General features: G+C 54.2%; 5 protein-coding genes across 5 annotated transcripts; 3 read left to right on the plus strand and 2 right to left on the minus strand.

The window, feature by feature from the left end:
- Window positions 1-4,654: 4,654 nt before the first annotated feature.
- On the plus strand, window positions 4,655-5,404 carry MRS44_001507 (uncharacterized protein; the record flags this gene model as incomplete). The annotated part of the gene is made up of 2 exons (XM_046267329.2): window positions 4,655-5,288; window positions 5,343-5,404. 2 exons carry the CDS (start codon window positions 4,655-4,657, stop codon window positions 5,402-5,404), a joined length of 696 nt encoding a protein of 231 aa, XP_046138220.1.
- Window positions 5,405-6,293: 889 nt separating this feature from the next.
- Window positions 6,294-7,802, minus strand: MRS44_001508 (uncharacterized protein; the record flags this gene model as incomplete). The annotated part of the gene is made up of 1 exon (XM_046274885.2): window positions 6,294-7,802. One exon carries the CDS (start codon window positions 7,800-7,802, stop codon window positions 6,294-6,296), a length of 1,509 nt encoding a protein of 502 aa, XP_046138219.1.
- A 933-nt stretch (window positions 7,803-8,735) lies between these two features.
- Window positions 8,736-11,178, plus strand: MRS44_001509 (uncharacterized protein; the record flags this gene model as incomplete). Its single annotated transcript, XM_046274884.2, has 3 exons — window positions 8,736-9,046; window positions 9,100-11,019; window positions 11,097-11,178. The coding sequence occupies 3 exons, from the start codon at window positions 8,736-8,738 to the stop codon at window positions 11,176-11,178; spliced, it is 2,313 nt and encodes a 770-aa protein (XP_046138218.1).
- Window positions 11,179-11,923: 745 nt separating this feature from the next.
- Window positions 11,924-13,300, minus strand: MRS44_001510 (uncharacterized protein; the record flags this gene model as incomplete). The annotated part of the gene is made up of 3 exons (XM_046267327.2): window positions 11,924-12,639; window positions 12,688-13,137; window positions 13,246-13,300. The coding sequence occupies 3 exons, from the start codon at window positions 13,298-13,300 to the stop codon at window positions 11,924-11,926; spliced, it is 1,221 nt and encodes a 406-aa protein (XP_046138217.2).
- A 1,191-nt stretch (window positions 13,301-14,491) lies between these two features.
- On the plus strand, window positions 14,492-15,848 carry MRS44_001511 (uncharacterized protein; the record flags this gene model as incomplete). Its single annotated transcript, XM_046267328.2, has 2 exons — window positions 14,492-14,959; window positions 15,033-15,848. 2 exons carry the CDS (start codon window positions 14,492-14,494, stop codon window positions 15,846-15,848), a joined length of 1,284 nt encoding a protein of 427 aa, XP_046138216.2.
- Between the last annotated feature and the right edge of the window lie 105 nt (window positions 15,849-15,953).

Raw genomic sequence — 15,953 nt, forward strand, 5'->3', positions numbered from 1 at the left:
GGTATGTCGCACGACAAAGCACAACAGGGGCGACACGAAGCGGTTGCCGGCTGGCGGTTCTTGTCACGAGTGGCGGCCTCTCATGACTGTATATGCAGTCACTTGATGATCCTCGATCTCCGCGACCTGGGGACCTTGGGGCTTGGGCTTGGGGATGGGACTTGCTGGTCGCCTTCCAAGGAACGACAGCCCATCGAACCCCCGTCCTGGCCATTACCCCAGCTGCCCAGCCAGCCAGCCAGCATTATTAGAAGCACAGTCCAGACATAGTGGGCGCTTAGTTGGTGTCCTGGGTCCCTTTGACGTGGTTATCACCGGGCGCTCGAGGCAGCAGTACCAGAATCTCAAACGTCACTTGCCCAGGAGACTTATTAATTTACAACCGCATTTGGGCACTCTCCGTTCAAGCATGCCTCCCTCGGCCGCAAGGAATCTCCTGTCCGTCTTGTCTCCGACCGCTGATGAGTGGAGATTGTCCTCCGCCTCGTGCAGCATGAGCTGCCTGACTCGTGCCACAGTTACAGTAGCGTCCTCTCATTGTTTGAGCGCAGAACTGGCCCTCTTAGAGATCTTGTTAAACCGATCCAGGTACGCCACTCCCATCCTCGAGCCTCACGGCCCCCGTCCAGGCCTCCACCGAGGCCAGTCCGGCTGAAAACTCAAGTGGGCTGGACTCGGGAGGATTCAAGGGCACAAAGGCACTTAGGATCCAAAAGTGGGCGCAGAAGCGTCATGGAACAAAGCGCCAAGGCGCTGCCAGGTCGCCCATTCCACAACAGGACAGCGATATGTCAGCCATACCGTAATCGCGTGCACGCTGATTCCTCGAGGACGAAGTCTCGACGACGCCGTCTCTGATGTGGAGGGAGCCACTGAATGGGTATCGGTTCCCGAGGGAGTTAACTCGGGGGCTAATTTACGGCGTCTTTTGGTCAAGACGGAATCTGAACCGGTTCGCCCGTTTTCCAATCACTTTCCAATCTTCAGAAGGACCATGCCCGAGCTCGCAGCAAAACCAGAGGCTACAGGACGTTTGGAGGTTGGTCTCGTGACCATAGATCAACAAACGAACGACGAGCGGAGGCTGCGGCTACGGCTGCGAGGGATGGGACCTGAGCAACCAACCAAGACCCAAGGGAATAACGCAGCTCAAATCGGATCCGTTTGGATGCAGGCACTCGATTGAGCCTCTCGCAGCTCGCTACCTCGACACGGTCTCTCGATGTTACAGTGCGTCCTAACTGTGGGAGTACCAATCAACAGTGAGCTAACAGTCTACACTTCGCTTCCATGTGGGCGAAGCATCAGTGGCCTTTTTTCGACTTGTCCCCCTCCACTCTCTACTGCAATAGCCTTGAGGCTATTGTCGGTGTCTCCAGGTGCATTGAAACCTGCTGAAAGGCTATCAGCTTGCCCTGCAGCTTGGGGCTTCTGAGACATGTCGCAACGCAGGAGCGCCAAGTTAGAGCCCCATACTCTGTACAGCACCTAGCATTGGTTCAGTAACATGCAGCCGCTGCCGTTGTTGAAGCTGCGGCGGCTGGCGGTGGCGGTCTCCTCGTTACTGTATCCCCACGTTGCGGCTGGATCATGATGACGCCGGAAGCTGCAGCTTTCTAGAGGTGCTCCCCCACGTCCTGAGGACCAACGTCCAAGACATGGCGACTGGACATGTGCAATCATGGGATTTGGAAATTGCATCACCGATGAGACTGGCGTCATCAAAATGGTGATGGCGAGCTACGCCATGCAGATACGCAGGGATCGGCGTCAACTAAAGCCACATAAAGCAAGTAGATGGGCATGGCAGGTCACTATCGCGACGGTTGGGCCAAGTCTCTGGCGACCTGCTGTCTCGAATGGCCTCTAGGGGGATGAGCAAGTCCCTCAGGCCATGCTAAAGAAGGGCGTCTTGGCAGATCTACTGGTTCCCATTAGGTGATGGCATGCATCCAAGCGAAGTTGGGCGACTTGCATAGGGATGCGGGTAGGCAGGCGTGGCAGGCAACGTCGTCCTTGAGACGATCTAGAGGTGCAAGCCATCCAGCGGCGCTATTGTTATTGCAGATCAGCTTTCCAGCCATCGAGGTGCAGATCATGTCCCAGATGAGCCTGCCGAGGACGGAGAGGAGAGGGGAAATAAGCCGCAGTCTAGTCCAGACCACACTTGGCACTTTCAAGGGCCAACATGGAGAGAGAACTAGCGACAAGGAGAGAGAGGGCCTCGATGGTTTCCCTCACGAGAAGCTCGGTACGATGCACAACTTCTCATGGTGTTGTTTCCGCACTTTGCTTTTTCGATAGGCGAAGGCGTCGGTCATGACACCCTCCATCCTTCGCGAGAGGTCGATAGTCGCCCTCTATTCTGGTCCACTCGCATCTGACAAGGCTCTAGCTCGCCATCGCTAAAGGCGCCAGCCGTTGAAACCGACAGTAGCTGCATTTCAGGTCCGGAAGTCGGCTGACACTATCAGCTTGGCTCGAAGCCGGTGTATCATGACTGCTTCTGATATAGGGGTTGGGGGTGGAAGCCCCGCCTCTCATGGCTACCTAGTCGACAAGCAACGCTGGTGTTGACAACTGGCGCTCTCGGTGGTGGGCTCGCATTCTGCCTTGTGGGCTCTGCTTAGCGGTCCTGTCAACTATGACGCGCAGGGAGAGTTCCCAGAACGCTCGTTGAAGTGGCCAGAGACGACTGTGCTTGTTGGAATGGTAATTGTTTATGGACAAGGCCATTGCATCCCAAGAGACATCTGCGAGCGGCTCTGCGAATGAGAAGACATTGTGCCATAAGACGCCTGATGGACGTGGTTAATCGCGGCGACGAGTAGGACCATGGCTTCAGATGGCGCATGACTCGAGGTTTTGCCCAAAGTTGTTGATAACAACGGCAAAAGATATGCCGGATTGCAGGGGAACCAAAACGGCTTGGTGTTGATGTTGCGAATCAGATTGCAAGAGGCGCTTTCGATAATGATGGATAGCAAAGACGACAGGTTCTTTGGTCATCTTTCGCGCCTCAAATCAGACCGACCATGCGAACAATCGAATCTGATGGCGGAACGGGGTTGACCGTACATAGGTGAGTGACAAGAAGCTGACCAGATTGCCCTGTCTCTTTTCTCCTCGGTTCGCGCTCCTCGTATGAGGCGACAGGTCAATTTGCGGCATTCGGGAAGTGAGTGAAGAGAAGGTGTCGTTGGTGGGAGGGAGGATGGAGGATTTGTTGGTGGCATTGCACTGTCTTTTCCTGCTGGGTACAGATACTTGGGTAAAATGGCAACAAAGGTCAAAGGTCCAATGGCGGCCGACTCGATTCCAAAGTCAGGCCACGAGGGATGTTCCGGAGGGCTCCGAAAGCCGTCTGGGGGGGGGTTACGGAGCCGAGGAGATGGGCATTCCGTATTTCAAGGCACGCGGACGGTACGGCCTTGAACTGGTCGGCGAGGTGGCGTAAAGTCCCCGAGAGATGAACGGCCAAGTTGCGGCTCTGTAGGACGCAGTGCCGGCCGACGACCCGAGAGCGAGCATCAATGAAGGGATATGATATCCACCGAGCCGCAATGTCAGATCTTACATGATGGACTGCAGCTGTTATTCAGCATGAATACTCGATGACTGTCCCGAGTAGTCGGCGGCCGTGCTGAGTAAGGGACCCCGTCAAGCGGCACAGCTACCGTGCCTGGAACGGGTTACGGCAGACGGGACATGATATAAGAGCCCAGCGCTGTGCCGCTCTGGCCGCAAAATGCCGCACAGGTTGCCGCTATTTCGGGGACCAAGACGGCGGCGACCAGCGGCTGGATCGGGCTTGCACTGTTTAAAAATATCATGTTGTCGCGGGTAAAGTAGGAATTGGGGATTCGAGACTGTCTTTGTCGAGGAATATGTCGACATCAGCAGATGGGCAGACTTTTGGTACGACACGCGCACACGCGCGCGCGTGCGTGCGCAAAGCGAGGGGGAGAGACAACAAATGTTAAGGGGATGATATATATTGACTCTCCTGTTCTATCAGCGAGATGTCTTTCTTCTTTGCCCATTCTCTCGGATCTCATCGGAATTCAGCATCTCTTTTGCGCTGCAACTATCTCTACCTATCTCTCTCAAGCCAAAAAGTTTAAAGCCCTCGGCGTCTCGGTCATAATTCGGTCTTGGTTGCAACGGACGGCTTCGGAAGAATCTGACATCATTCATTGCTGAAACCCGTCGTCATTCACAGTGAAAGACAAGAATTGTGTGTGTCGATTCCTCCTCATTTTCGCATACGACGGCACACGACACTGTCAAGGTTTTTGTCATCATCAACGTCACTTCGGGATACGCGACAAATTGTATTTCATCAAAAAAACACCATTACTCATAAAAAGACCGACAGCCTGCGCATCAACAGACGCATTCATATCAAATCGGCCATCTTTGATAACTCTCCGAGAGCCATTTTTTGCAATTGACCCACACTGGGCTGAGCCTGAACCGCACGCGGGCACTGCAACCACCTCATCCCTATCATACGACATTTATTACAACCTCATCCACTCTCTGGGGTAAGCTACAGCCAAGGTCTCGAAATCTAAAAAGGACCGCACGCGAGCTTCTCGTACGAATTGGACTTGTCAACCATCTCTCCAATACTCTACCAACCACCGCAAACATGAAGATCCTCACCAAGGAAGAGGAAGAGGCCCACTACGCGGCTGTCGTCAAGGGCGGCCTCATCGGAGGCACCATTGGCATCGGTGTCGGTGTTGGAGGCGTCCTTCTCGCCTCGCGACGATACGCAGCCTTCCGAGGCCTCACCATCCCCTTCCGGACCTTCCTCATCACCTCGGCCGGTACCTTCGGTGCCATCATCAACGCCGATCGCTGGTCCATGGCCTTCCAGAAGGAGCAGAACCCCATGAACTTCTACCAGGACGAGACCCAGCGCGTCCAGCAGATCACGCGCGAGAACCAGACCGCCTACGAGCGCTTCATGGAGTACGGCAAGGAGAACCGCTACTCCATCGTCTTCATCTCGTGGCTCGCCTCCATGGGCCTCGCCTTTGCCCTCGTCAGCCGCTCCCCCATGAACACGGCCAACAAGGTCGTCCAGGCCCGTGTCTACGCCCAGGGCCTGACCCTCGCCGTCCTCATCATCTCGGCCGTCTTTGAGATGAACGACGCCAAGTCTGGCAGCGGCCGCTGGCAGACCGTCATGGTCCTCGATCCCGATGACCCCGAGCACAAGCACCTCATCGAGAAGAGGATTCACAAGGAGGAGTACGAGGGACAGGATCTCTGGAAGGGTAAGTTACAATGACATCCGAAATAGCGAGCTTGAGGCTAATTGAGTAAAACAGACATGGTTGCCGCTGAGGAGCGACGATTAGCTGCCAAGAAGGCTTCTGAGACCAAGATCTAAGCGACCAGAACCTCTGAGCAACTACATATGCTCGATAACCACACATCATCGACCAACACCCTACGAATCACCTCTAATAAAAAAAAAACTACAAACCAATCGGCGCTATATCATAGGAGGAGGGAACGACGGAATTGGGCCCAGTATGAATGGGGTATGACAGCGGGAGACATTAAGGAGTTTCATGATTTACCAGCCAAAGAACAGAATAGTTCTTGGTAAAAGGGGGAGGTTCTTACATCACCCCTAAAACAAAACCAACGTTCGAATAACCTCTCATCTTTTTCCTACCTGTATAGACTAGGACGCAAGCAAGGGGGCCAAAGGGGGACACGGGAACTTGTAACAAAGGGCAATGACCTCGGCTGGCAAATTGGTCCCGGCGGCTTTGAAATGATTTGAATTTGTTCTGTATCATACCTAGGAGACATGATGATGTAAAAAAAAAACACCATACCAACAAGTACACATGCCTGCGAAACGTGCTCAAGAATGGGGGTGGAGATACCGACACACAGGCAGTAGGTACAGTGCCAAAGGGCTCGCTCATAAGTTCAATTAAGAGCAAGCTTAGAGTAGGAGGCTATATCCCATGGCATAAGAGAGGTCCGTATAGTCTCGTCATTATCCATCTTATTCTTATGCCAACACATAACCTCAAGATATATGTGAAGTAGCCCAGTTGGTGTATCAACTGTCTGCTCTTGGGAATAACCAACGTGTTAAATTCATCTACAAAAAGGACTCATACCACCGACTCCCTGCTATATCTCTTTTTTTCCGAGGCTCTCGCTTCCATCTCTTGATGTCCGCTCAACCCGACACGGTGTAGACAGTAAAACCAAGCACAAACACACTCAAATACCCAAAGAGTTCGCCCAGCCGTGGTCTAGACCTCGATGGTGAAGTGGCTGATCTGCGAGTAATAGGCATGCACAGCCAGCTCCAGAAGCATCACATCGCCAAACACCTCGCTCCCGTCAAAGCCGCCTATCACGATAAGACGGCTGTCGTATAACGCCGTGCCGTGGTACCCGCGCCCAGAAGGTGCCTTGCCGTAAACACGCCGCTTATCCCAGGTCATTGTGACCAAGTTCAGTAACAAGACGTCGTTGGAATACTCGTTGCCATCGTGGCCGCCAATGACGAAGAGATAGGAGCCCACGATGGTGGCAGTATGTGAAAGACGGCGGAAAGCAACAGGGATAGGAACGGCTCTCCATACGTGCGTCTCAACATCGTATACCCACACGTCGTCGAAGCACTCGCCGCCGTCGGAGCCGCCAAAGATGATGAGCTTGCTGCCCACCATGTTGGCCGTGTGGTAGCCCCGTGCCTTGGGCCGATAGTCCTTGGCCCCTGGGGTCGTCTTGTCAGGGCTAGATACTAGTCGCCATGACATTTTGTTGACGTCTGTGACATCGAGCCGCCAGATATCGTTCAGGGCTCGTATGCCATCTCCGCCGCCGAATACATAAATGCCATTCTTGTACAAGCATGCCGTGTGCGCCCTACGCTTTGAGGGCATCTTGTCACCGATAATCCGTGGCTTACTCCACCGGAAGTTTGTTGTATCCAGAACATAAACGTCGTTGTAGTATTCAGGGCCGTCACCTCCGCCAAACACAATGAGCTTCTTCCCTACGGCGGTGCAAGTCATGGCTCTTAGAGGGACCGGTATGTCACCAACGACATGAGGCACGGACCAGTGGAAGGAATCCGCGTCCAAAACATAGAGGTCGTTGAAACACGTTCTCGAGTCGCACCCACCGAAGACGTAGACGTTAGAACCGGTTATAGTGGTGGTATGCGCTCTCAAGCACGTATGAGGGGCACCTGACACGGGCGCCTTGGACCAGTACATGCCGGACGCCGGGGCCACGGGAACATCGGGCGCCGTCCTGAGATCCGGGAGCGGGGGGTATGCTGTGTATTCTCCTCGCACTGCACGAGGGGTATGGGATCCATATCGCGCCGCGACTTGGGCAGTTGTGCGACTGGCTATTGCCGACGTTGACCGCATGGCCGTAGGCCGTCGAGCATGACGATCGTCGCTGGAGCCATCTCCGGCGCCGTTGGCGATTGATGGTGGTGGTTTGGTAGCTGGCCTCGAAGCAGACGAAGTAGGGGGTTGTGAAGCGCCTTGTGATGTTGACTGAGAGCGTTGACGTATTGAAAGGTCGGAGGGTTTTCGACGGTTGGCCTGGATGCTCTTGCTGGCAAGATGACCTGGGGTATGACTCCTGGGCAAGGGTGTAGGATCGCTCGACTCGTCGTCGTCGGAATCATCGTCGACAAAGCTGGGCCTCGCTGCTGTGGGAGCGCCGACGGGCCTCTGGGCTCGCACTGCCCTGGTCTTGAGAGGCGACTTATCGGAAGACCTGCCCGAATCCGCCATGTTCTCGCAGGTCCTTCTTCATTGCCCGTGGGAGATGATTGTAAGCCTGGCTTGGGATCGAGGGAGGTGGGTGGGGGGTAAGGCGACGGGACGGTCAAGGACGGAGGCAGCAAGCAATGCAGTTCAAAAAGAGATGAACAATACCAGAACACAAGTAAGGTACAATACTAAAACAAAGCCGGATTGGCGACGTGCCAGAGCCGGAGAGAGAGGCACGCGCCGTGGGTTCTGGTAATGGTGATGATGATGTCGAAGGGTGTGATCGTGCGGCGGCCACCTTCCTTACAATAGATTCCCTGGGGTCGAGGGCCCCGGGCGGGTGCCAGATGGGGGATGGGCTTATCGAGGCTGATGTACCCCGGTACCTTGGGCACTGCGACGTTCCACCAACCAACGAGTATCTGCTGATTTTTTAGCGAGGGTTAGCGAGGTTTGACCCCTGTGGCTCACCCTCTTCAGGGTTTCTCTGGGCATGAGGGGTACCTAATACATGAGGTCCATACCTGCCTCCGCTGCCCGACCTGGACTTCATGCGGCCTGCCCCACCAAACCCGCTGTGGGAAGGAGCCTCTAGCGCATCCATAGCTTGGTCTATCAGATCGAGATTTTTTTCTATTGTAGGGCCCTCAACTTCGAGGACAAACGCTTCTTGACAATAACAAACGTGAGGTCAACACTGGCGGGTTTTTCAGCAACTTCATTAGTCAGATAATCAAACGGTAAGCTACTCCAATTGACTCCTCGACGTGCGCAATTCCTCGAGATATTCACCTACTTTCTCCTTCCAAACATCACCTCTCACTCCCACTCTTACACTCACATCCCTGACCTTTACAAGTTCCAGCCTCACTCACCACTGCTAGGTTCTTTTCGCTTAGCTCGCATATGCATAGAGCGTATTGATTCTCATCGCTATCACTGCGCACTGAAATCATGAGCGAGCAGGCAGACGCCCAGATGGGCGGCGTCACTCCAGAGCCTCAGCACGCCGAGGTTGCGGCCGATGCCAGCAACATCGCTACCGCCGCCGCTACAGATGACGGAGAGAGGGCATCGAAGAGACTTAAGATGAACGACTCGGCCCCATCTCAATCTGTGCCCGGAGAGGGTCTGCACGATGCGCCCGCTGGTAAGGATGAGAAGGCGGCCAACGGTGAGAAGGAGCAGACTCAAGAGTCAAAGTCTGACTCCAAGACTGAGCATGTTGATGGACGCACCAAGGGAGTCGCACCCATTAAGAAGGAGTAAGTCAATCATACCCTATAATATTGAGCACGATGAGGCTGATTATGGCAAGGTATCTCGTCGATGTGTCCGCTCTGAAGGATGCCTCAGCCGACGATGTGAACGATGACGATGCTGCCGAAGGACGTGGAACTACCAACGGAGCTTCCAATGAGGCAAACGGCGATAGAAACGACCGCAAGTCTGGCAAGGGCAAGAAGGACAAGAAGAAGCAAAAGGGCCAGAACACAGAGCGTAGCTTCGGCAAGTTTGATGACGCCTTTCGTATTTGCAACAGCCGAGCTTTCTATCCCGAGTTCTCACCCAGAGAGTGCAAGTTTGGCGACCGATGCAAGCTCTCTCACGACCTGCGCAAGTATCTCGAAGAGGGACGTCGAGGAGACGTCGAGACTTTTGAAGGCAAATGTCCCGTGTTTACGGCTCATGGCCACTGCCCCTCGGGCTGGAAGTGCCGCTTTGTCAAGAGCCACATGAAGGAGATTGAGCACGAGGACGGAAGAAAGGAGCTGGTGCTCATCAACACCTCCGCAGATGGCGGCCAGAATGGCGAGCCCCAAGATGAAGAGTCCGAGGAGCAGCGACCTGGCGTCTCCAACATTGTCAGCATGGACAAGAAGATTGACCTTAACCGCAAGCGAACCGACTTCACAAAGGCCGACCAGTACATTACCTGGCTCAATAAGGAAGCCAAGCTGAGCGAGGAGTTCATGAACCGCCGAAAGAATCAGTCCGACGAGGGCATCGAGGATCTGCGTGCCCGCTATGTCGACCCTCCCTTCAAGCCTTCTGAGAAGCGACGCCTCTACTTTGGCCCCGAGACCCCTACCTTGGCTCCCCTTACTACCCAGGGAAACCTACCTTTCCGTCGTCTCTGCGTTGAGCTCGGTGCTCAGCTGACGTACTCTGAGATGGCCATAGGAATGCCTCTAATCCAGGGAACCAAGGCTGACTGGACCCTCCTCAAGGTCCACGACTCGGAACTCACTCCTCCCAAGATGAACCCAGGGTCGGTGCCCATCTTTGAGGACTACGATCACTCCCGGGATCTCAAGTTTGGTGCCCAGATCTCAGGAAACAACCACTGGGTCGTCTCCAAGGCTGCTGATGTTCTGAACCGTTACTGCCCCCATCTTCGCCTCATTGATCTCAACTGCGGTTGCCCTATTGACATGGTGTTCAAGTCCGGCGGTGGATCGGCGCTTCTTGAGAACCACGGCAAGATGGAACGCATGATTCGAGGCATGAACGCCATGTCCGGGGAGATTCCCATCACTGCCAAGATAAGGACTGGCATCCGGAACAACCGCCCGACGGCGACTCAGCTCATCGGCAGGCTAGCCTTTGGTGCGCGAGAGCATCGTGAGCGCCTCGGCGCCCCTGGTTGCGCTGCCCTGACTCTCCATGGACGAAGCCGTGAGCAGCGATACACCAAGAAGGCTGACTGGGGCTACATTGGAGAGTGCGCTGCTCTTATCAAGACCTACAACAAGGAGAAGGACAGCCTCACGGACACTGCTGCTGAGCCCGATGAGAGCTCCCTCCCCAACGCCAAGGACGGTCGCATGTACTTCCTCGGCAACGGCGACTGCTACTCGCATACCGAGTACTATGAGAACATTGAAAAGGCCCGTGTCGATACCGTCATGATTGGTCGCGGTGCCCTTATCAAGCCCTGGATCTTTGAGGAGATTGAGAAGGGTCAGTATCTGGACAAGTCGTCGAGCGAGCGTCTCGGCTACATTGAGAAGTTTGTGCGCTACGGCCTTGACGCCTGGGGTTCTGATGAGCTTGGCATCGGCTTCACGCGCCGCTTCTTACTCGAGTGGCTGAGCTTCGCTCATCGCTATGTCCCCGTCGGATTGCTGGAGTATCTGCCCCCTAGCCTGAACGACCGGCCACCCAAGTACAAGGGACGAGACGAGATGGAGACGCTGATGGCGTCCAACAATTTTAGAGACTGGATCAAGATCAGGTACGTGGCAGCTACGATAACATGGCTGACCCTATAGTCCATTTGGTGATCAGCAAATGCTAACAACGTGTCTACAGTGAGATGTTCCTCGGTCCTGTCCACCCAACTTTCAACTTCCAGCCCAAGCACAAGTCGAATGCATATGAGGCTGAGGGGTAAGGGAATGAACAAAAGCGTAAATGGAGAAAAGTGGGCTCTCAAGATGATGAATATGCCTTGGTTGGCTGCCATGTCGGATGGATTTGCTTGAGAGGAAGACATGGTGTATGTACATGAGTCTATGTTACACGATAGGCCATGAGGGACGGTCGGAGCTCTATCGTAGGCCTCATGAAGAGGCCGATATGTATGATCGAGCCAATGACATTTTGTAAAAGTTCACAAACTCATCAGTCATGGGTGGACATGGCAGGCGATACGAGATGGCACATGGTAATAAGGTTATGGCGTGCTGAAGCATTGCTCAACTTGTTATATATCCAGCCAAGTTATGAGTATCATTCATCTTGCTAAACCAGATACTGCAAGGTTATATCCTGTTCAACTTCATGGACACAAGGGGCTTAACAATTGAGAGCGCAGCAACTCGGAGACAGTTTAATGAATTAAGAATGAATGTCCATGTTTATCAGTGTCGAGGAGCACAACTCCTCGAGGTATCTGCTATAAAGGGATAAAAAAAGACAAAGTAAACCTGAACGCTAGGAACTAGTATGTTCGTGAATAACCAAAAAACTCCGTAATCATGTTTTTTTGCCCAATGTATCCAATACACCCACCGTCTCGTCTTTTGATCGAGACGGAGTATTCTTCAGACAGAATCGTACAGCCTGCCGTTGCCATGTACAGTTGGCGGCGTTGCTCCGTTGCCAGGTCGGTTCCTCCTCTTGCAATTAAACCCAGTCTACGAGTAGAAGTGGCTCCTCTGCATGCCATCAGCCGTGGCATACTCCTTCTTGCCCTCCTCGGGTCGCTCAATTGAGCTTGTGAGTGAGTTGGTGCGGCTGCTCTCGCTTGGTGCGGCCTTGAGCTTCTTGGGCTCCTGGGTCGGGCGCTTCAGGACTTCGAGATAGGTCGAGGGAAGATATCCTTGGCGGCCATCGCGAGATCTGCATTGCCACCATTCGCTGGGGTTGCCGGAGGGGTCGTTCTTGCTGAGGACTGCAACCAAGTCACCCTTGCGCGCCTCAAGCTCCATGCCGGTGTTGGGCTGGGGAAGGAAATCGTAAGTGAGTCTGCAAAACTCGAGCTTGGAGGGGTCCATCGGCTGCTGCGATTCGAGCGCCTGGGCCTGGAGGCGCCTCTGCTCCTCCTCCTGGGAGGCAGCTAGGCTCTTGATCATCTTGGACATGAGGTAAGGAATACCAAAGGCAGCCAGGACAAAGAAGAGCAGGGGCTTCTTGCTAGCCTTGGGAGGGAGGGGCTTGCCATCAGGCCCCATGCTGCGGCCTTCGAAGCGCGCAAAGGCAGCTGGTGTGAGCGCCATCGCATCAGCGGGTGGTGGCCGGCCAGTGATCTTGGCGATCAGTGTCCGGATCCAGCGAAGGAGGGTGAAGATACCCAGTACTGAGCCAAGGGTATCTCGAAGGTTGCCGAATTGCTCTGCGACAGAGACCATGGCTGAATATTGTTAGTTGCTGCGCTTGCTCTTGATACAAGTCAACTTACCAAAGAAGCTCGAGTGAGTAGCCATGTAGGTGCTCTCAAGCATCTGGGCGAAGCCGCCAAAGGCTGTGACGATGCCCTCAAGCATCTGGAAGGTAGCTTGAGTGCTGTTGTTGAAGCTGTTCGTCAAGCTGTTGGGGTCACCAGGCATGCCCATGCCACCACCCATGCCTCCGTACATGCCGCCGCCCATACCACCATACATGCCTCCTCCATAACCACCGTAGCCGCCGTACATGCCACCGCCATAGCCGCCCATCCCGAACCTTGAGTAGGGGCTTGAGTAGGGCGACGAGTAGGCGCCGCCCATGGAGTTGTAGGGAGAGGTAGCCATACGGCTATAGTTGGCGGCGTTCTGGTTGACAGTGGATGTGAGGGAGGAAGGGCGGTTAGGGAGAGGTGGTGCAGATGAGTCGGTAGTCGAGGTAGCGGTTGAGGGCGAGACTGAGGCAGCTAGGATCGAAGGAGTCAGCACACAGGCGCATAGACGCGGGGAAGCAGGTGCAGGTGAACCAAAGAGGAGATGGAATTGGAGAAGAGGAAATGTTTATCCTGACTTACCAGCTGCAGTCGTAGCCGCGCCAGGTTGCTCCCAGGGCTTGGGCGGGGACGCCATGATAGAAGATTAAAGAAGGGAGAGGGGGACCCTTGAGAAGTGTATCGCGAAATCTAGATCTGTGCCGTCTATGTTGAACCGCCTAGGTCGCGCCTTTGCTGGTCGCTCCTCGTGACGTTTTGGTGGTGGACCTCGGGAGGTGAGCCGGACGCAAGATCGGAGGCTGACTCCGTGGTTTTTCCAGCCTCAGCTAGCGTTGCCGCGGTCGCGCGGGGGCAACGGAGTTGCCTCGGGAAGCACGAAGAGGGCAGCCGTTGCCAACGTCGATATCGTCGCGGCCGTCGTTCGCTTGAGAGGTGCAGGCAATGGAAGGGATTTGTCTGATGGGACGCTGGGTGATGATGACGGATGAGGAGGAAGAGGATGGAAAACCAAAGGGGACCGACCGGGGGGAAAGCGCGACAGAATTGAAGTTGGCAGAGATAAAAAGTGGGGACGGAATAGAATGGCGACGAGCGTGATGGCTAAAAGGGAAGGAGAGGCGCAGAGAAATCCGGGGGGGCGAACGGGGCCCGGGGCTACGACCGATCCAACCTCGGCACTGCCGCCCCGCTTGATATGATATGCGTGCGATAACGCTCTGCTCTCCCCGTTTTTGCCGTTTGGAGGATGGTGCGCGAGTCGTGAATGCTTAATAATTGCAGCTGAGTATCATGAAGACAAAGAAGAGTGGCAAAGAAGAGTGTGTTGAAGAACTTGTTCGACGATAGAGTCTAGACGTGCTTTCAGTTCATCGAATATGAATATCAAAGAACTGAGCATAACACCCATGTGCTTGTCGTAGTTCAATTGCCTAGGCTGACCTCCATTCATCGCCTCGCTCTCGGTCTCTTCTCCCGCGGATCGCCGCCGTTGCCCATATCTTTTTGGGCGGGGAAACCTGCCATGTGACAGTGACCCTGCGTTTCGCCACAGCCCTCGGCCTATCCTGTACGCCAGCCGAGCTACCCTGCATCCCCTGGCAATGAAGAGAAGCGATGAATCGATAGGCCTGAAATTACATAGTGAATGAGTTTTTGTTTTCGAGCGTATCGGGTAGGGTTCCGATTCTCTTTTCAAGCGATTCAGGGAAGGGGTTTCGGGGTGGGATTTCAGGTTGTACATAGCCTGGAGATCTTGTGAATACCTAGTGGACGACTTGACGCTGACCTATCGTATTTCAAGTCTACACCAACATAACATCAACACAAAATGACCAAGAAGCGACCAGCAAGCCCAAATCTCATACCCAACCCATTCATCAAGAAGAAAAATCTTGAATGGACACTAGATCCTACATCTACTACTCAATCTGCTCAATCATCTCTCGTTCCCCCACTACCACCCACCACGGCTGACATCGAGTCAGGTTCAGCCATCATAGACGACCACCTCTCCCATTTCAAAGCTCACCTTTCCAAACACATTATAACGCCGTCCCCACCGCTTCCTATCTCATCGTATGCCTCACTCTACTCTAGCAACGTAGGCAGCCCCCAAGGTGCTCACTTTATCATCCATCAACATGACCACCCCATCGCTGGCACGCATTATGATCTCCGACTCCAGATCAATGAGACGAGCAGCGCCAGCTGGGCCATCATGTACGGGCTCCCAGGTGACCCAAATAGTGTTAGACTGAATCGAAATGCCACCGAGACACGGATTCATTGCCTCTGGGTATGTCCCTAGACCCACAAACTTAGCCCGACAAGGTGACGGTGAGCCAAGACAAGACTGACGCCAGCCTTAGAGCCACCTGATAGAAACTGCTTCATCGTCGACAGGCTCATTACTCATATGGGATACAGGGACATACACTGTACTCCCCCGGAAGAGCAAACACGCACCGTCATCCGATCCCTCATCACCCCCATCATCGCCAGATCCATCGCCCAAGGCAACACCACAAGCCCTCTTACACGCCGCTTTTCAAAAACGCAAGATCCGCATACGCCTGCACGGTTCTAGACTACCCGACCCTTACGTTCTCAATCTTCGCCTTACCAAGTCGGAGGACGCTGCTGGGAGGGCGAAAAGTGGACGGGCGCCTCGAACTAAACGGCGTCGTCAGGGTAGAGGCGCTCCACAGCCACAGTATGAGACAAGTGACGAGGATGAGAGTGAAGACGATAAAGGTGAAGACGTGCCCGTGACTGTTGACACAGCCGCAAACGCAGAGAAGCTGTCTGCGATGGAACGTGAGATCCGCGAGCTCGAGGATGAACAAGTGCGTCTAACAAACGCCTACCCAGGGGCTTCCAATACCATTGGCAGCGTCCACCAGCGTCGATGGTATGTTTCAATGGACCGATCGGCCTGTGGTTTCGTTGAGAAGCGAACCAAGGGTCGCTCAACTTGGGAGTTAGACAATCATGTAGAACCCCACGAGATAGGGCCTAGCGAGGCCCAGGACAAGCCAACTGGTCGCCTGTCTTATCCTTTCTACGTTCGAGGCGCCGAATATGAGCGCAGTGTTGTGACGGGACGGAGAGGTGCTGACATTCTCAAGGACGAGGGGGTGAATGATTTTGTGCAACGAAAAGGTTGGAAACCTGTGCTGACTTGAACCGAGTTGCCCTCCTGTTATACAAGTTTCACATGAACTGCGCCCATCCGAGATAATGGAAATAAATCTTATTCTGGTACATACATACATTACTGCGAAACCCTG

This window comes from Fusarium solani (assembly GCF_023522795.1).
Source record: "Fusarium solani strain SB1 chromosome Unknown bctg00000000, whole genome shotgun sequence".
Lineage (NCBI taxonomy): Eukaryota > Fungi > Ascomycota > Sordariomycetes > Hypocreales > Nectriaceae > Fusarium > Fusarium solani.